The sequence below is a fragment of the Glycine soja genome, chromosome 12, assembly GCF_004193775.1.
Source record: "Glycine soja cultivar W05 chromosome 12, ASM419377v2, whole genome shotgun sequence".
Taxonomy (NCBI): Eukaryota; Viridiplantae; Streptophyta; class Magnoliopsida; order Fabales; family Fabaceae; genus Glycine; species Glycine soja.
Genome location: NC_041013.1, coordinates 41,952,583 through 41,974,483, shown reverse-complemented (window position 1 = coordinate 41,974,483; position 21,901 = coordinate 41,952,583). Strand labels below are relative to the sequence as shown.

The 21,901-nt window shown below is 33.8% G+C and overlaps 2 protein-coding genes across 2 annotated transcripts; both read right to left on the bottom strand.

Annotated features, from left to right (window-relative positions):
* Window positions 1–2,685: 2,685 nt before the first annotated feature.
* On the bottom strand, window positions 2,686–4,368 carry LOC114379038. Its single transcript, XM_028337595.1, has one exon. It carries the CDS (start codon window positions 4,366–4,368, stop codon window positions 2,686–2,688), a length of 1,683 nt encoding a protein of 560 aa, XP_028193396.1.
* Window positions 4,369–10,395: 6,027 nt separating this feature from the next.
* On the bottom strand, window positions 10,396–13,810 carry LOC114379896 (scarecrow-like protein 21). The gene is made up of 2 exons (XM_028338705.1): window positions 13,642–13,810; window positions 10,396–12,501 (listed from the first exon to the last, which is right to left on the bottom strand). Exon 2 carries the CDS (start codon window positions 12,356–12,358, stop codon window positions 10,643–10,645), a length of 1,716 nt encoding a protein of 571 aa, XP_028194506.1. The 5' UTR covers window positions 12,359–12,501; window positions 13,642–13,810; the 3' UTR covers window positions 10,396–10,642.
* Window positions 13,811–21,901: the final 8,091 nt, after the last annotated feature.

Sequence of the window (21,901 nt, the reverse complement as noted above, 5' to 3'; positions counted from 1 at the left end):
CAGGATCACCTTGTCCTCAAGGTGATAATCCTGGCAAAGCTGATGCCAATCTTCCCATGACGTTTCCTCCGGTGGAAGACCCTGCCACTGGACCAAGACTTGCCACGGACTCTGGGGATCAGAGGTTGCCCGACGAAAATCCAGGATAGAAAGGGGAGAGACGAGTGGTTGATTTTCATGGAAAGTGGCTGGTAAAGGCAGAGGGGATGAGGAATCTGGATCCCCGCGAAAGGGCTTAAGCTTCGAGCAATGAAACACGGGGTGGAGCCGGACCCCCTCTGGTAGCGCTAAACGATATGCCACGGGTCCGAGCTTAGCAACAACTTGAAAAGGACCATAATAGCGACGGGCTAGTTTCTCATTCGTGTGGTTCTTATCTTTTGCAGAAAATTGACGGTATGGACGAAGGCGGACCAAGACCCAATCACCAACGGCGAACTGTACATCCCGACGGTGTTGATCAGCATAAAGTTTCATCTTGCTTTGAGCTTTCAGCAACTTTTTGCGAACCAACTGGAAGGTAGTGTCTCTATCAGTTAAGATTTCCTCCACTGCCTCAATTTTAGAAGACCCCGCAAGATAATCGGGAAAATTGAAGGGCTTCCGGCCGAAAGTAATCTCATAAGGAGTGGTGCCCGTGCTGGCCATCCAAGAGGTATTATGCGACCACTCAACCCATGGTAATAATTTTCCCCAGCTTGTCGGTTTCTTGTGTACAAACGCACGCAGATACTGCTCTACTACTCTATTTAAGACCTCCGTCTGCCCATCGCTTTGTGGATGATATGCAGAACTCATCCGAAGCTGGGTACCACTGGATTTAAATAATTCTTGCCATAGCTGACTAATGAAGAGAGGATCACGGTCCGAAACGAGGCTCCGGGGAAGGCCGTGGATCTTAACCACTAAGTCCAAAAAGAGCCGAGCGACAGCAAGAGCGGTGTGGCTCTGAGGGAGCATGCCCAAGTGGATGCCTTTTGAGAAGCGATCCACGACAACAAGAATCGTCGTGTTGCCCCGATACGGTGGTAACCCACATATGAAATCCAAGGATAAGTCAGACCAAGGTTGAGTGGGAACAGGGAGAGGGCAGAGAAGTCCAGCTGTTTTCTTAGTCTCATATTTGGTGACCTGGCAGTCAACGCAGGTTGCAATGAAGCGCATGACGTCATCTCGTAGACCAGTCCAATAGAAATTGGTGGTGAGACGAGCTACCGTTTTCGCGACGCCGGCGTGGCCCCCCGTAGGGGTGGCGTGGTACTCTGTGAGCAAGGTCTTGATGATTGGTACGTCCGACGGCAACCAGATGCGGCCCTTATATAGCAGAAGCTTGTTGGCAATGGAGAAATCAGGGTGTTTGTCGGGAGTATCCCGTACCTCTTGGAAGAGATGTTGGAAAGAAGAATTCGCAGCAAGCTGGGTATGAAGCTCCTCCAGAAAGGTGAGACATGGAACAGAGAGGATGAGGAGGGCCTGAGAGGGATTTTCCGGCAAACGGGATAGTGCGTCTGCGGCCTGATTGTGGCTTCCGGAGCGATATTGGATCTGGTAGTCGTAGCCCATTAACCTTGCAAGGTAAGTATGCTGTTCAGGTGTTTGAACAACCTGACTCATCAATTCTTTTAAGCTCCGATGGTCTGTTAAAATAATGAAGCTATGGCCAAGGAGGTATTGCCGCCACTTCTTCACGGCGGCCGTGATGGCAAACAGTTCTCTAACATAAGTCGAGGCTCAAAGCAACTTTGGACTAAAAAGCTTGCTAAAGTAAGCGATGGGATGGCCCCGTTGGGACAATACAGCCCCCATTCCGATTGCAGAAGCATCAGTTTCAATTGTAAAAGGCAATTGAAAATCAGGGAGAGAAAGGACCGGAGCGGAGGTCAGAGCCTGTTTCAAAGCGTCAAAAGCTGCCTGAGTGGAGGAGTTCCACTGGAGAGGTTCAACCGTGGTGGCCTTTACAAGCGGGGCGGCAATGGTGGCATAACCCCGAATGAACCTACGGTAGAATCCGGCGAGGCCAAGAAAACTCCGTAGAGCACGGACTGAACGTGGTATTGGCCACTGAGCAATGGCATCAAGCTTCGAAGTGACAGGTTGAACACCTCTGTGTGAGACCAGATGACCCAAATATTCGACTTCTGACTGCGCAAAGAGGCATTTGGAGAGCTTAAGCACAAAATGATTCTCATAGAGTATCTGAAATGTGGCCTGAAGATGACGTAAGTGATCGCTGAGGGAATCGCTATAAATGAGAATGTCATCAAAGAACACGATGATGAATCGCCGGAGATACGGTCGGAAAAGAGTGTTCATGGTTGCCTGGAATGAAGAAGGCGCATTACACAAACCGAAGGGCATCACTTTGAATTCAAAGTGGCCGTGATGCGTCCTGAAGGCCGTTTTCGGTATGTCTTCCGGTTGCATGCGTATCTGGTGATACCCCTGCAACAAATCCAATTTGGAAAAGCAAGACGCACCGCCGAGCTCATCCAGAAGCTCATCGATCGTCGGAATCGGAAAACGATCTTTGATGGTCAGGGCATTCAATGCGCGATAGTCCACGCAGAAGCGCCATGTGTTATCAGACTTCTTTACCAATAATACCGGCGACGAGAAGGGGCTCTTGCTGGGTTGAATTATGCCCCGGTGAAGCATGGTTTCCACCTGAGCTTCGATTTCGCGTTTCTAGTAATATGGATACTTGTATGGCCTGACATTCACTGGTGTCGCATGTGGAAGAAGGTGAATTTGATGGTCCGTGTCTCTTGCCGGCGGAAGAGTGGTGGGGTCTTGAAAGAGAATGGCGAATTGATGAAGAAGATGTTGAACCTGAGGGTCAACGGGCTTGGTCAACGGTTGTGCGGAATCCTCCGGAAGCACTGTGATGTGGAAGTAAAGACTCTGTGGTTGATGGCGGCAGACACGCCGGAATTGTGGGGAAGATAAGAGTTCCCTGTGGGCGTCGGGGTCGCCGCGGAGCTCCACTAACCTATCATCATGAAAGAATTGCATGGTGAGCTTTGTATAATCAGTTAAAACTGGGCCCAAGGACTGTAACCATTGGACACCCAATATAATGTTAGCGCCGGCAATGGGCAGGACATATAAATCCATGGTGAATGAATGATGTTGAAGGACGAGAGTGGTGGAACTGCAAATCGTGTGGCATTGCAGATGCTGCCCATTTCCGACCATGACCTTTAATGGGCTGGTTGATTGACAAGGAAGGCCCAATTGGTGAACGAGTTGCTCCTGGATGAAGTTGTGGGTGCTCCTACCGTCAATGAGCACCAGGACGGGAACGCCGGAGATGGTTCCGAGGAGTCTCAAGGTCTCGGGTGCAAGATGACCCGCTAAAGAGTTGATGCTGAGGTGGGCTGGTGAGTCGGGTCTGTCCAATGGGCCGGGTAGCGGGTCGGGAGAGTCTGGTGGATTTATATTAGAACCCGCGGGGTCAAGGGGGTCTTCATCATCTGCTATCAGTAGATGAACCCTAGGGGCGCATCTATGGCCCTTGTGAAATTTCTCATCACATGAGAAACACAGGCCGCGCTCGCGGCGCGACGCCAGTTCCTCCGAGGTCAGGCGACGAAACATCGGTGGTGGTTGCGGGTTAGGACGTGGCGGCAGAGGGAGCAAAGGGGGAAGGGTGGAGGCGCGTGGAGGTGTGTAGGTTGGGAGCGGTGAAGTCTGCGGTGGGGCTACAGGTGGTAGCTGAAGAGGGCGAGGTCGGTTGGGTTGGCGGAAATCGAAGCGAAGGTCGCGCAACTTCTCCTCGTGGAGACGTGCAAGACCCGCCGCTTGTGCCACCGTAAGCGGTTGATTGATCATCACCTCGCGACGAATCTCCGGCGCAAGGCCAGAAACGAAGCAGCTTAAAAGGAACGGAGCAGGGAGGCCGACGACCCTGTTCGCGAGCTCCTCGAACTCATATAAGTATTCTGCAACTGTGGTCTTCTGAATGAGCTTGAATAGGGATCCTGAGGGATCCTCGTAGTTGGACGGAGCAAACCTGGTCTGTAAGGCCTGTAGAAATACGGGCCAAGAGGTGAATTGGTCGTTGCTTGACATCCATTGCAACCAAGCAAGGGCCCGTCCCTCCATATAAAACGCAGCGATGGTAATACGATCAGTATCGGGAGTGCCGTGATACTCAAAGAATTGAGTAATTTTAAAAATCCAGCCCATAGGATCAGTTCCATCGAATCTCGGAACGTCTAATTTCATTCGATGTGTGTGTGCAGGAATCGGACTGCGAGGAGGAAAAGGGGGAGAAGCTGATGGATTCACGTGCTGCAAGAGGTCCTCAATGCGGGAAGTGAGGCGGTCTAAGGCAGCCTCGACACGATCAGTACCGGAATCAGCCATGGAAGCGGAAGGTCAATGAAAGCACCAGTGATAGCTTCTGGATTTCGAGGTCCAGACCCTCCACAGAAAAGATGAGAAAGAAGAAGGTAATTAAGGAAAATATCTTCTCATTGCCTTATGCTTTATTTACATGATATTATATAGATGGTCTAGTAACAGAATTATGCTGAGCTGTCTTTCTGGAATAATTCTAGAATATGCATATAACAGAATTGCTTGTCATTATCCTTTGAATGAGTATATATTCGTAATTTTCCTATTTGTTAGGCATAAGGCTAAGTATGATGAAGTATATTGTTCTGTTTCTCTCCTAAACATAATCCTTTAGATAATTGGGCTTGATAACCTTCCTTTTGGACTTTCCTTCTCTTTGCACCCCTCTATCCTCTTCTCCCATCTTACTCAGATCATCTTCTTCCTCAGCGTCTTCCTTCCCAAGCTCTGTGTTCTCTGTACTCGTATCAAAAACATAAAGTTGTATATATTGGAACCATGAAGTGCACGTACAAAAAAACAAATAAGCCCACAGCACCTGTTCCTGCATAGCCTGAGTCATAAGAAAATTGTTTTCTATCAACGAAAATAAATAAAAAATAATATTAAAAAAATTATAATAATTGATGTATTTTATTCATTAAACGAGTTAGATTTTTTTTACAATCATAAGAAACTTTTATATTAGAGAAAGTCATGTTTGACTTTAATTACCAAAATTACGTGAGATATATATTTATAGGTTATGAGCCGCCTTAAACAATAAAAATCTGTTAACATCTACACTTGAAATAGTAAAATTCGTCCCTCTCTAATATTTAACATACTTTGGTAAAACCTACCTTCCCTAAAGAATAAAAATATATTGTAAAATATTCTTGAGCCGGCCCCCACCTACCCTAAAGTAAACACTTTAAAAAAAAATAATCGTAATTTAGCATATACATTTAAAAAAATAAAAACTTAACTATAACTCTATTTAATTAATTTTAGTTCCTAAACGTACGTATGTCTTTTTATAGAACTAGTATAGTATCCATCCCTCCACAAGGGTAACATCCATACGTACACGCGTTTTAAAAGTAAATAAATAATAAAAGGTAAAGCATATTTGTGGTTCTTTAAAATTTAAAAAATATTAATTTTGTTCTTATAAAAAATTTATATTAATTTGATCATATAAAACTAAACATGAATAAAAAAATTTGTGACGGTTAATCCCAAAATGAATTAAATAATTTCTAGTAGTTAAAACTCCCAAAATTGTAAATTTTAGTCCTTTCCTAAATAATTTTCTCACATTTTCTTATTAGAGTAGGGAGAAAGATGAAATAACAATTAGTTCCAGTATCTTCTAAGTGTGTTTGAAAAGGTAAAGAGAAAAAACAATTAAATCAGTTAGTCACATTAGAAAACTGTCTAACAAGTTAGGAATAAGGATTAATAAAAATATATTTTATTTTTAAACGGATCAAATTAATACAAAAGTATTATGATGATGAAACTAATACTTTTTCAAATTTTATAAGAACCCCAAATATATTTTAGTCAATAAAAAACACATCAATTTATTGAGGTCATTAGAGATGTTTTACTTGATAATATATTGTTTACATGGATAAAGTATGAAGTAAAAAGTTAAAATTTCTTACATATTAAAATACATTTATTATAGAAATATCGAACTGTGATTTGGTAACATCAACTTCGCAATGTCATACAATCACACCATTTCAGATTTTGGGCTGCTGAATTAATGTGGTTGACGTCGACAGAGTCTGGGCTGGAGATTTCGGACCCTTGTTGCATCCCAGGCCACCATCAGGACGTGTTATGGGCCTGCGGGGCTTCTGCATCAGGGCTTGTTTCACGTGTCTATGGGCTTATTTGTTTTTTTTGTAATTATTTTATTTTTGAAATATTTTTTTAACAGAAACTGATTTATATAATGTAATTATGTTGTAATATAGTATTATAAAAATTAAATCCTGTAATGTAAATTTTTACATACATTATGAAAATTAGTTTCTGTAAATTAATAACGAACTAGAAAATGGTTACATCTAATTTTCGTAATATACACAAAAAAAGTTTACGAGTAAAGGTGAGAGGAAAAAAGAATATTTTGAAAAAATAAGAGAAAAAAAATTGGAGGTAGGAAGAAAAAAACAAATGAGGGTACAAATAAATAGAAATTCTTGTGTCTTTCTATGTGTTATATTTAGGAAATTGGTAAGCGGACTGATCTACCCCGCGTAAGGCTCGCTTGCGTGAGCTCGCATTGATAGTTAACCGGGTCAACCTATCACGCACTCTTACATAAACCTAATAAATTGATTTGCCCCAATCCCAAGGACCACGTGGGTCAAACAAGCTGATCTGTGGGCCTAATTTTAGAAAAATTACAATTTCAACAAAAATACAACAAAATCAAATTAAGTCCAACACAAATGTAAATAAAATTTTAACAATTAGTCAATTACATCAAGAAAATAAATAATGTATTAACAAAAGAAAATCCAAACAATAAATCTAAAATATGAAACTTAAATATCTCGAACAACAAATGATTCCATATTTAAAGTAGCTTGAATATTCTCCGTCTCCACATCTTCACCTTCTTTTCCTAAAACTCAAAACAACAATAAATATTATAATCAACTCAAGTTAAGTGATTAAAAGACAAAATAATTATTACACATTATTTACCTTACACATCAAATCCTAGCAACCAATTTTTAGTACATATCAAGACTTGCACATTGTCGACAAAAAGCCTAGTTCGATATTTGTTAAGCACCCGTGAGCCAATACTAAATACTGATTCGGAAGCCACAATTATAATTTGGATGCTTAAAATATCACAAGCCAACAATGAAAGATTTGAAAATCGAGTTTGATTGTCCTTCCAATATTACAAAACATTAAGATTGGGATGATATTTATTTGAAAATCAAGTTTGATTATCCAGTTGAGATTTACCCACTTGCGACGTATCTTCATCTTCAAAATTGTATATACTCCTACGTTAATTCCACAAAAATAAAAAATAGTTAATCAAAGTAAACAAGAATAAATGATTGATAGTTAAAAAAATTAAGTGAAACCTTGACTTACATCCATAACATCAACTTGAGCAATACTACTAGTACTAGTAGTAGCCATAGTCTCTTGTGATGAACCTTGACTTAAACCAACATTACTTGTTTCTTTGGAATACATTTGAACATACTCATCATATAGAGTATACAACTTGTGCTCCACAACTTTCAACTTTGCTTGACAAGATATTGGATCAAGACCAAGTTTTGAATAACGATACTTCAAAAGTTTGATTTTAAAGGGTGGATCTAGAATGCACCCAAAGGAAAGCACATTACTATAATCACTCCAATATTTATCAAACTTTTTTTTCATATCAATTGCTATGGTTCTAATCAACTCATCTTCATTACTCAAATTTTGAAGCAACAAACATTCAATTTTCCACACTTGCATGAAATACAAATTAGATGTTGGGTAAGAGGAATCAGATATCAACTCTGTGATTTGAAAGAAAGGACGTAGAAAATCACACATTTTTTGTCATCTCTCATTCATCATTAGTAAGACAACTTGAATAGCTTTTATTATCAAATGCAAGACTACAAAAAGCACGTCAATATACAAGGGCACTCTCAAGCATTAGGAAAGTAGAATTTCACCTAATAATGACATCTAAGCGCAAACCCATCTCTGTATGAATACCACCAACTTTTGCAACACAAACTTTAAAAACTTTCATTCTAGCCTCTAATTCCTTAATATCTACACTTGAAAAAGTAAAATTCGTCCCTCTCTAAAAGTTACGGCTGTTACATAAATCACGGGTTGTCCAGAGCAAAAAAATAACTCTACTATAATTAATAAAGGTACAAGAGAGTCTCCAACAAATGCACTGAAACATGCTACAAACAACCAAATCAAAACATAACACTAATGCTTACAACAGAGAGACAAGAAGATGAAACCCCAAAATGCAGAGTAGAGAATGCGAAACACTTATCTCCCTCTCTAGATATCATTTTAACAATCCAACCAGGCAATATGAAGTGTCACGTGTGTAGAACCTACTGTTCACAAATCAGTCTGATTCAATGGTGAATAAATTCGCAGTTATAATCTGAAAAATGCTTTCTGGTGGGGTGTGTGAAAATCATAAATGATTTTCCCTCTCATTTCTCTTTCAAGGTTTTTGTAACTGTTTTTCCCTCACAAATGAGTATATATCTCTCATCCTAATTTGACCCCTCTCAATTTAAAAAAGTGAGACAAAATGAACCTTCTCATTTGAGCATTTACTCCACATAGGGAGGGAGCCCAAAAGACCCAACAAATCTCTCCCTCACAATTTTGTGGAGGTGATCGTCAAACTGACGATCTCACAACAAGCTTCAAACTTCATTGCATCCAAACATTTTTTTTCTTTTCTTCACTTTCCATGGCCTCTCTAAAGCACTCAAGTCCTCCATCGTCTGTTAGGATCACACACTCATTAGTAGAATACCTCCTAGAAGGTTGTCTCTCCCTGTTGGACTTCCTAAGTTGAACTTGAGGTGGTTTGGTAGCATCACCAATATTTTCATCTTGTGACCTTCAAACTTGCAAGAACTTGTAAGGAGCATCAATAAAATATAAAGTGTAAAATAGAAATTAAGAGCGCACAAGAAATATATTTGTTCAACGTGAAAAACTCCTCACTAAAAGCCTTGCAATGGATGGCCTCAAAAGATTTTTCTCACATCCTTTTTGAAATGGACTGTAAAGAGGTAGTACATAAAGTTAATACTATAGATATAGATAGTATTTTTTTTATAAAATTATCTTTTATAGAAATCAGTTTTTTTTTAAATGTAATTATGTTATAATATTTTATAGGATTTAATTTCTCTAATGTAATTTTTTATATTATAAAATTAATTTCTGTAATGTAAATTAGTAATGTATTAAAACATTACTCTACAAAAACTAGTTTTCATGATATCTAAGAAAAGGGGTGTGAAGATGAGAGAAAGAAACAAAAAAATGTGAAGGTATGACAGAAAAATAAATAAGATAATAATAGTAATTCCTAAGTTTTATATTTCGATTGTTATAATATATTTTAAATTAAATTTATATATTATATTAAAAGTTTGTGTGTTTTTAGGTTTCTGTGTTGATTGTTATAATGCATTTTAAATTAAATTTATATATTATATTTAAGACTTGAATATATTTTTATTTATAAATATGTCATTTTTTATTTTTAATCTCTATGTCATGTGACATTATTAATAAATTTTATCATGATGTGACATTTTTATTGACATATAATCATAATGATTTTATCATAATATTTTTTATTAATTTGTTTTCACACAAATATTATTATTAATATTTTTATGATTAACCTTATTAATAAGGACCAAATATGAATTAATTATAAAGATTAAGCATTCATAGATTTTTTTTAAAAAGCATTCAATTATATTAATTAAAATCATATTTAAATCTATTTAAAATAATGTATGCGATTAAAATTATATTTAAATCTATTTAGAATAATGTATGTGAAAAATGATAAAAAAGAATAATATAAATGAAACAACTTTTTTAATTTGAATCCTCTTACCTTCTTCATCTCTTTCCTCAATAAAACCTTTGGTTTAAGTTCATTTTTTCTTTAAAATCACTTTTTTTAAAATTAAGCAAGCAAGCAATCTTTTTATTTTCTTAGTTGTTTAAATTGCTTAACAGAGTAGTTTTCACTTTTTTAAGAAGCAAATTTAAGTTTTTTTTTAAAAAAAAAAATGGTCCATCATGTTATCAATCTCCCTTTCCCATTTTCCCATAATTTCATATCAGAACCCATCATGTTCAATCTGGAAAAAGTATCATCTTTATTTTTTTCCGTGAATTAATTATCATCTTTCTTTAGATATCGAAAACCACATCACCTTAACCAGCTTATGCAAGCAATTTTATCATACAAGATAAGAGTGCACCGAAGTCTACCCCCTAAAGAATGTTTTTATTGAGACAGTCAGTTCAAAATTTTGTGATTCCCATAGTTCATAGGGATCAGGCACAAGATCGAAATATTTATAGAACAAGAACAGTTAACATACGTGACATTTTATAAAAGAATCAATGTACTACTACACTAGTACATGAGATGAGATAGCACTGGCAATGAAACATAAACCGTGGTCAGCTTCCCCCATCATCATAATATTTCTACTACTACACAGTCTATGTTTTAGCAATGCCAGGCTGAAGCTGATATCAAATTTCTGTCCTTCCACCCTAACAACATGGCTCCATCCTTCTCCACCAGTGTATAGTGTTCTGAATAGCACCTCAGAAGGCTTCTTATCACAGAATTCACATAAGAACTCAAAGGACATTGCTGGAAGCCGGCCATCTTTAACCTTGACTTCCACTTGCCGAACAGTTCATGTCTCTCAACCCTTTCCTTGCCTTCACAAGCAATGATATTGACAATATCCCTGGCCAGACAATGTTGCTCCACATTAATCCTCTCCTTGCTGTCTCTTGGGAGGGTGACATCAATGGACTCAAAGATTGCCAAGTAGTAATCCAAGGTTTCAATGAACCTGTTGAAGAAAGGGGTTGTGTTTGTGTTTGATTCCTGCTCCACCAATGTGGTCACCTTGGGAGAAAGTGACCTTACCAATCTCAAAAGTCCATCCCTTGGGTTGCTTACATGAACACTCTCATCAGCTGTGTGATGGAGTTGCAAGGGGAAGTTCACAGCCAAGGCCTCTCCTGGCCTGATATCAAGCATTTCCCTTGTCACATCTGGAGCAAAAACTGGCACCCCATGAAACTCAACTGGGATGCCAAATTTCTCAGACATCAAGGCCAACCTTTTGCCAACAACTTCTGGTCCGTCGCCACGAGCATATTTGGAAACAGGATCATCAATCCCTGTGATCCGCACATGGGGAGCACCGCCAGGTCTTGCCGCAAGCGCTTGAAGAAGAGTCATCCATTGAGTTCCCTGAGCAATTTGGAAGTCTATGATGTGTATGCGATCCTCGTTTCTGCACGCTTCCGCGATGGCTCCATTGGCAGCCATGTAACCAAATTTTAAGTAGGGGCAGATTTCGAACAGCAGTTGCATGTAAGTGAGCAATTCATCACCCTCAGGCTCTTTGCACCTAAGGGCATGATAGATGCTATTCCCCGATGCTTGCGTCCTTGCAACAAGCCCTTCTACCATGTAAGCACCAAGCCGCTGGATTGGCTCCCCATTGATGGACACAGCATCTTTAGCCCTTCCTACCAATTGATCAAAATCATTCATGTTGTTTTCAGACAGGGCTTTGGCACATGCAATCAGCAATTGCTTCAAATTGTTTGGTGGGAAAGCTTCCAGTGTTGCTTCTTCTTCCATCAACTTTTGCCGTTTCTCTACATGCACAACTTCACTTGACTGCCTATTGCCGGTAGCATATGATGGCTGAGCTTGAGTATTATGTTGTGACACATGGTTCTCATTGTTCCAGGACCTGTGTCTCTCGGCCAATGTATTCGGTGTGGTAACTTGATCGTCATCCGGGGCCATCAAAGCAGTTTCTAGCTCCAGCAAAGCATGTTGGATTTTCTGATTAGAACTCGCATTCTGTAGAAGAGAGTTCCGATAAGAATATAATGGGAAACTGTCCAAAGTGGAGATTGATCTATTATACATATAATGGTTGGTTTCCAGTGAAGAGCTGACACCAGAGAGGATTTCTCCTGGGCTGTATTGCTCCTGGCCGTCACTCAATGCTGAAAGAGTATCAGAATCAAAATAAGTGGAAAAGGGTGAATTAGGTGAGTTTCCTGTGTCATATTTCAAGGATCTAAGTAGCCTGTTGGGTAGCGATGGAACAGTGGGAAAAGAAGACATGTAAGGTAATCCTGCACTAGTAACACCACCGAAACTGAAGAGCTGTTGTGAATCCATACTAAGATGATGGCATCAGCTGATCTATGTGAACAAGTGATTTAATAATTTGACTGGCAAATCAGAAAAGCACCAGCCTCCGCAAACTTAATGTTTTAGTTCAGACTTGAACCGCAACAATTTCAATAAAAGTATATATAACTCTGCAATGACAACATAGACAAGCACAAATGAGTATTTTCATAATAACAAAATCACAAGTTCAGGATGCCAGTCATGTAGCGCAACTGCAATTTGGAGAGAAGATAAACACATACACACACACTAGAAATAAAGAAATTGACCAAACACAGGAAAATTCAAGCTAATGAATTTTGAAAAAATTGAATTCATAGCTCTTTTATCCTCACTATGCCGTGCAGAGCATAAATCTTGCATAACTGATTGAGCAGGAAGAAGGAGGCAATCAATAACTTATAGCATAGAAATCATACTAATGAATTTGAAGCTTAGAATTAATTTGATGGTAGGTTGAGGTAATCAAAATTATGCCTGGAATGCCTAAGTAGGATGTCTTTGTGTTCTCAAATGTACAGATTGGATAAAGAAAAATGTTCACACACAAAGAGATAACACTCAAAAACACAAACAAGATGTTTAAGCTTATTGGTATTTAACATGGTATAAACACCTAAAGCATATAAGGGAACAGTTTCAACAACCCTCCCATATGATTTCAGAATTTCTGAAAACTTTGCATCTTAAGATGTAAAACAGCAAGTGAAAAATTCTCAAATATGATTGCATGAAAATAAAAATAATCTCTATCGGTTCTTTTATAATTGCTCCCAGTTCCGTTGGCCGGTAGGTAGATTCCAATCGGATAGAGCATATGAAATGTTTTCTAACTACGAAAGCCAAAAAAAAATTTCCAAACCCAGGAATCACTCTACTAATTCAAACCCCACAAATCAGCCACATCACATCCAAACCAAACTATTATGAAATAAAAAAAAAATAGTTCAATCAATATCAATGATATTATAGTAAAAAAAAATCCATGATGTAATAATCTGTCTATTAAAAAAAAACGTAATCCAATTGAAGAAGAAAAAGAAAGACGCTGAAATCATGACCGAAACAACAAAAGCTGAAACATTGAAAATTAACACAAACACGAAATAATTTTTTTCTTAAAAAAAAAAAAAAGACAGAGAAAACAGATACAGAGACATATCACATATGTTTGATTCAGACAACCACCGAAGTTGTATTGGTTTGGAACATCAAGAAGGCTAAGAAAGAGTATTCATTTTCAGTTAAAGTTGTAAAAGAAAAACTACCTTAGAAAAATGAACCAAATTCAGCGCCCAGAGTTTGAAACTCGAAAGCTTGAGAGTGTTGGATATTAATTTGTGCAGCTTCGATATTGTTGTTGTTTTAATTGACGATTGTGTTTGTGTTTGTTGTGTCAGAGTGTTTTTGGGGTTTGGATGAAGTTGAGGAAGGGGTTGTGTCTGAATGTTATATATAGAGAAGTGTTTGGGTTATCGGATAACAACGGTGACGGTAACAGTAACGGTAAATGGTAGCACTGCGTAATTACGGCGCGTATTTTAATCCTAGCCGACCACACGTTAGGGAATTACCCGAGAACATTCCTCGCTTTTTCTACTCTCACCTCCTACGCGGGTCGCGCGTGCTTCCACTCTCTTTGCTCAAGCCTGATTACTGAATTCTATAAATAAATAAATAAATAACCCATCGAATTAGAATTATGTTAAACGTATGTTAGAGGCAGGGAACTAGAAAACCTTATAAAGGGAAACAGAGATTTTTTTTCTTTATAATTATTTAAATTTTTAATAAATAACACTTTTTAAAAAAAAAATATTTTACACATAAAATTAAAATTAATTTTTATATTAAATGTTATAACCTTATTTTTTTATCATAAAAACAACAAACATATAATTAATTTTACACAGTTTTATATTAATTGTCACTTTAATTATTATAATAAAATAAAAAAATATAACTAATTTTATACAATTTATACTTATTAACATTGATCATTATTATAATAATAATATACAAAATTAATTTTATACTAATTAACTTAATATATATTTATATACCTGAAAAGTTTTAAGCGAGTTCGTCTCCTCTAGATCCATGTTTAGTGTAAGGTTTTGCTGTTTTTATGTGTGTAAAAATAATTTATTTAGTAAGAAAATTTCTATCTGATTTTCATTATATGCAAAGAAAAAAAAAATTAAACTGACAGCAATCATACAACAGAATTAATTCCTGACATAAAAAAGGAATATGTTAGTAATAAATAACTCAAGTACTTAATAAGTTATCTATTGAGTAATGTTTTTTTATCGAAGCCAAAACTTAGCACATCATTAGTGAGAGACTCGAGAGTATAACAACAAATTATTACAAAGAAAATACTAATGCTAATGAAGTTTCACCCATGTTCTTAAGGTCCAATTAAGGGTCATCGTGAGATTCGTGGAAAATTAACAATTGAAAAACTTGTTTGGGATTTTATGTCAACTAGTGAGTTTTCGTGCACTGCGCGCTTTTTATTCTTTTTAATTTAAGTATAATTAAAATGGAAAATGAAATTCATAAGAATGTGATTATTATGAATAATGATCGATAAATTTGTGATTCATAATATAAGAAAGAATTGAATGTAATATAAGATATTTTTTCTTGTCAAGAACGAAAATTTTGTTTGGTTAAATAAAAACACATTAAAGAAATAAAGTTTTGAAATTAATAAGAGAATTATAGAAATAAATTAATTATTTAAATCAAGATATATCTTCTTATATATCTGTACAATGAACAATAATACAGTTTTTCTATATTAAAATAATTTTCTTAACAAATAGACCTCTTGTTTAAGAGTAAATACTCGTGTTAAGGAAGGAAGGATTAATATATAATAATGCTAAAAGTTCCTCTCAAATTAAAGTCTGGTCGTTAGATATATCCGCTCTAAGAAATACTGGTACTATGTTGCTACGCAATTCTCATTTCTATGAAATTGTTAAGAATATTATATTCAATAAAAGTGTCTTTAAAAAAATCATATTCAATAAAAGTCGTCTAACATTTATTGGTAATTGCTACTGATTACATATATTTTCAGATTTTATAATAAGAATAGGGACTAACAAGTGTGCTAAGACACTAATTAAGGAACTAACAGTAAAAAAATTATTGAAAGTTGCAAAATAGTATTTTTAATTTCATGATTTTTTATGTGTTCTCCTGTGATTTATACATTAAAAAAAATTCTTTAACCAATGCTCTTAAGGCACCGGGTAACAACACCAAATAAAATATTTCCTTTAAACTCATATATAGTAAAAAAATATTTTTTTATGTTAAACTTAAATATAAGTAAATATAATTAGTTTGTATTATTGAATATTATCATCCTTAAAACATTCTTTATTTAATTATAATTCTATTTTTAGTGTCTTCTTTTTATTTATGATAGGAAGTTTAAGTGAATAATATTTTAGAAATAATTTTATTTTTTATTTGAGATTAGATAAATCAAATGATGTTAATTAATTTTTTTAATTAATGTAAAATTAGTTATTTCTGTTTATATGTAACTTCAGAGGAAAATTAGTTTATATATATATATATATATATATATATATATATATATATATATATATATATTAACAAGTAATAATCAACTATCTTATAAGTTTTAGTTTCCTAATTTATAACTTATTATAAGCTTTTAGTTAATTTTAAATATAGTTGCAAGGTCAAGGAAAATTATCATCTTTAACAAAAATTTATAATAGAATTAAGATATTTTTCATTAATAGGAAAATTTTAAATATTAAACTTTAATCACAACTAGTATATCCTTAATCAGAATTTTATTTATCTTTCTGTCAAATTAATTAAAATATTTTTTTCTAGTAAACCAAAGAGTTAGTTGTTGATTTGAGTGACAATAAATTTAAATTTTGTGTACGAAAAAAACATGGTTAAAAAAAAGATTCTATTAAAATTAATCATTCAAATTTTTCAACAATTCATAAGTAAAACTAATGAATATTCTATATTAATATCATAATAATTATAAAAAAAAAACCACAACTAGTGTGAATAAAAAAAAGGCATCAATCTCTATTGAATTAATAAACTAAAAAAACAATCAACTTAGTCAATGCTTTTTTAGGGATGAACTGGGGCATTATGACATCTAGACATGTGTTAAGATTATGCATCTCATCTAAAGCCAAACCTAAATTAACTAGCTTGTCCGCAACCATATTACAGTGCTGGTTTATCATGAATAATGGGATAACTATGGTCAATGTTTTTGGGAAGTAAAATCGCGTCAATATTTTGACTGATTTGATAATGAGAAGTAAGTTAAGGCAAACAGTGACATCAAGCCTTCAATGTATAGTAACATACAAATATTACAAAAGAGTGATGCCATTTATAACTCAAATATATGGAGAAGAAATTAAGTATTAGCTATTAAAAATAATATAAATTATAAATATATTACTATCACTTATGTAAAGTTTATTGCCAATTTAAGTTTGTAGCATTATAAATACGTAATAAATATCTTCCTTAATAGTTTGACTTGAAAAGAATAGTTGAAAAAAATTATATATGACTTTATATACTATTTAAATTAAACTTTTTAACCTCTCATTCATGTATCTTGTAGGACTAGGATAAAGAAAGTTATCCATTCACATGTCATTAAGCATAAGGGGTGCTTAAAATCTTATCAAGAAGGATCCTCTTCCTATCGATCTATCAAGAAACAAAGACTTGGTCCATGGCTTTGTTGTGCAGTGAGGATGATGAAGTAATGCATTAAATAATGGTGAGTTCGCACGCGCCACGGGTGGGTTGTACTTTACACTACGTGACTCATGGGTGACGTTATCAATTTACTTTTACAATTTACTATTATTATAATAATAATCTGCTGCGGTAACAGTACAAAAGCGCGTCACGGAAATGCCACCATACCCGTAACACTAATCTCACACAGAGTCATACACGTGTCAAATTCTGAAGCCCCATTTTCACTGTTTGACTTACGTGGCAAGCGTTCACAGGCTCCCTCCGACGGTTTTTTTATGGTCGTGGACCGCATTAATATCCAATCCCACTGTTAAATACTCTTATATCCAGATCCTGAACTCACCCGAGTCCACATTCTCAACATAACTTTTATATAAAATAATAGTTATTAATCACAAAAATAAGTTATTAAAATATTTATAACACAAAAAAATCTGAAAAGAGTATGAAAAAGAAATAAGAAACGGAAAACTCTAAAATTACGATTAGGTTCTATATTTGTTAACATCAATTTTCATAAACTTATGTTAATTGAGCAATGTAATATATATATTAGGCTCGCATGATACAAGAGAAATATACACGGTATATTTTCTTTTCTTTTAATGGCATATTTTAGATAATTCAAAATACAATTTTTAATTTCAAATAATTGTTATTTATATTTTTGGTATAATAATTTTTTTTTAGTGAAAATTGTGTAATTTTAGTTACTCAACTAATTTTAAGTGTTGATACTTCATAGTAACAAAAACGTTTGTTTTTGTTTCATGTTGTTGATCGAGTGCAATTAAACCACTTCTTTTATGATTGAGTTTTTCAAACAATTTTGTTGAATACTTGAATAAAAGAATTTTGCCGCCAATTAATCCTGACAATTGTTCTTATTGTCTATGAGATTTTTTTTTTATATTTTTACATTACTTTCAGTGTCCTAAAAAGGGTTAGTGCAACATTTTTTACAACTAAAAATGGAAATCGGCATAACAAAAGCACAAAAATTAGAGGATTTCTATAAAGTTTAAAAATGAAAAAGAAAATCAAGCAAGAGCAAAGAAACAAACAAAATGGACACCAACAAAGTGATGAAAAAAAAATAGAATTAAGCTGTTTTTATATACATTTGATAAATAAATAAATTAAAATATTGTTATTAAATAAATGTTTATTATATAAGTATCGAGTATATATCGTTTTTATAAAACACATATAGGGGGAACGGATCCATCATCTATTAAATGGGTTAATATGCAAGTATGTGGCACGTGTTTCAACAGATAGCGTATGTAGCAGTGATTTGTAGTCACAAATTGCACAACCGATCAAAGACAGAATCATGTAAACTCAAAATTAAATTCTCGTCATATCTTGAAAAGAGATGATCACGTATTAGATTTGGATATATACAAGCTCTAGTCATTGAGAGATGCCAGTGGTGTGAGTATCGATCCACCACACACTACGTACTACTGTTAGAAAAATTGACAGACCTCTAATATTTTTCTACCAATATGTGTGTGAATTCAATTATTTTTGAGACAATTCCACACCCTTTCTTACCCTATATAAGCATTCATCCATTCCCCTCCCTTCAATGATAATAAGCCCATCTATCTCTCCAATTCCTTGGCTTATAATAACCTGACAAAAAAAATTATGTGTCCTTACAGTACAGTTTATTCTAAATTCTAAATTCCTAATCTCTAGTTTCCCTTTCTCCTTAATTGTGCGTAGGTTAATGTGACAAAATGAGCGTTGACCAATAATAATACTAATAATGTTGTTAAATAGTGTTTAATTTTTTCACTTTTACTCGATGTGTGATTTCATCTGATACTTGTATTTCAACACATCTCCTCCCTTCAAGTGTGAGTGTTTTCCACATGCTAGCCAGCCTCTCCCTTAAGGAGAAGTCTTTATCGTTCACGAGTATAAACTACCTATGGTACTTGCACCGCATTCCATTTGTGGGACACGCTGCACCGCTATCTTATTCGTCTGAGCCAGTCACCAAATTGAATCATTGTACCAATTATTGAAAAGATTTGATGGGAAAAAACACCGGAAAGATTTACACTTTGTGGACCACGAGCCACAACAAATTTGACAATATGAATCACCACAAATCTAACAATATGTTCCTATACATTTTTTTTGTTGAGAGGAAGTTAAATATAAGAAAAAAATAATAATAACCACCAAATGTGCAGTCCAAATATCACAACTAACAAGCTAGTAATAAATATAACAACAAACCTTAATAACGTTTAAAAGGCCTCCAAAAGGATAAAAAAACTAAACACTAAATGAAACATAGTTTTTTAAAAAATAGGAATAAATAGATAGGAAACAGTTTTTATCTTTAAGAAAAAAATGATTGAGAAAAAAATATTTTAAAATTTAAATTATAGGAAAATATTGTTCAGGGGAAGAATGACATCGAGAAGTCAGTTTGAATGAAAAGGCAAAGTCAAGGAAGTAAGGAGAAAATAATCCACATGGATGTATAGATTGGAGGCGCATCACCCATAGGAGTGTGACAACCTTAGGAGCAGTGGATATTCATTAAAAATTGGTATGATATTAAAGGATTTTCTATTTTATTTTACTTGGTAATTTAAGAGGAAACTTGGTAAGAATTCTCTTTTTAAATATCAAAGGAAATTTCGTATTTTACTTCACTACTTTTTAAACAAATAGAAATGGGTGATGTGGACATATTTTATGCTACTCCTCATTTTGTGAACTATTTGGCAATTTTCATATGTAAGAATCACAATGCTAAGTAAATATATGTTACATTTTCTCAAAAAAATTAAAAGTTATATTATTCCTAAAATTCCCAAATTTAAATAAATAGTATTTTTAAAGTAAACAAACCATGTTAGAAAATAAAGCAACAAAGTTTCACTATTGATAAAAAATTAATATTCGGTATTATATATATATATATATATATATATATAACAAATTATAGATATATTAAAATATCAATATTTTTAATTTTACTTCTACATAATGTGTTGAAAGTATAAGATAAAGTACAATAATAATTATTAATTAAAAAATCAACAGTTAAAATTGTAATTAACTTTAAATTTTATTATAATTTATTTAATTTTATCAAAATTCTCATTTGTTGATTTTTTAATTAATAATAATAAGTACATTTTATCTTTTAAACATAGTACACGCCTTCATTTTTTTATAGTAAAAACTAAAGATTATTTTTCGTTGAAAACAATCATACTTAATTCATATAAGATTATTATGAGCTATAGATTTTCACTTTGAGTATTTAAAACTCAAATTCAAAATCTCTCATTAAACTAATTTTTATTGATTTAAATTTACTCATTATTTTAGAGAAGCTAAATGTTACTAAAAAAAGAATTAAAAACATAGAACACACAAGTATGAAGAGATCCCATAACATTTATTTGGAATTGCAATAAGCCAACTATAAGACACTAGCCTCCACCACTAACCCCAAATATTAGTATAATCTAATATCCGTCCATTTCTCTTTTGGGATGCCCATAACCATAAGCCTGGTCTCAAATTTTAATGGGCACATGAATAATGTGAATCCTAAATACACGTGCTTTTCTAAATCTACGTATATTTTTTGTTTGTGTATTGTCCAAATTATACAAATCCCCACGTGGCTTTCCGCAGCTTTTCAATTTCGCCTTCACTGTTGAGTCGGTATGGCACTGTGCATATTCTTGTTTTTTTTTTTTTCAAGCACTTTTTATATGTAGTAGTGAATAATTTAAAGAATAATTTAATTCGTATGTATTTTCTGTGTGTTTTTTTATATTATTAATCAATACAAAATTTATTATTAATAATATTATTTTTTGTATAATCGTCAGAAAATTTAAAAAATTTATCATTCTAACAATTTATAATTGAAAGATAATGTAAAATAACTTTATATTATTAATATTTCTAAAGTACAAATTTTCTCCAAAAAAAAAAAACACTACAAATTCTAACACGGTGAACATGTAATTCAATTAAATCATTAATAGTTGAGTGTGATAGTAATTATTTATTTTTAAATCTCTATTTAATCAAAATATTTTTATTTTTAATGTAAAAACAAAGACTAGTATTATTTATTTTATAAAGAAACTATAGTGCATGTGGAATTTAACGATTTAGCAAAATTATAAAAAGAATGCTATATCTTATAATAGTATTTTCCTTGAAGTCTTGTTATTTTTATAAAGAATGCATTAACTAAAAAAATAAATGCATGCAATATTTAAAATATTAAAATGTATTAATAAATTGATTAGTAAAAAGATTTAAAATTAGAGTCTCATGAATGAATATTTTAAATATACTAATTAATAAATTGATAAATAAAAACTATATATTAAAAATCACTATATAAATATATTAATGATACTTTTCCATAGCGTTATTTATTTTTGCTTAATAATTTTTTCCTTAAAGTTATTAGCTGGGTTTAAAATTTTGGAATGGAATGGATTGAAAGGCACAAAAAAAGCTTCTATTTGTTTGAACATAAAAAAATAAAAAATTTACTTCAAAATAATTTAAATCTTATTTCTTAAATCTGTCTGTTTTCTTTATTTATTTATTTATTCTTTATAATCTTATTATTAGCCATATAGGAGTAGTATTTTATTTTTCTCTTTAATCGACATCGTGAGAGACAAGACAAGAGTGTGATATTCCGTATTCGTG

Bases quoted from the DNA above. Each gene is read 5' to 3' on its own strand.
- LOC114379896 (XM_028338705.1), bottom strand. From the start codon at position 12,358: ATGGATTCACAACAGCTCTTCAGTTTCGGTGGTGTTACTAGTGCAGGA.
- LOC114379038 (XM_028337595.1), bottom strand. From the start codon at position 4,368: ATGGCTGATTCCGGTACTGATCGTGTCGAGGCTGCCTTAGACCGCCTC.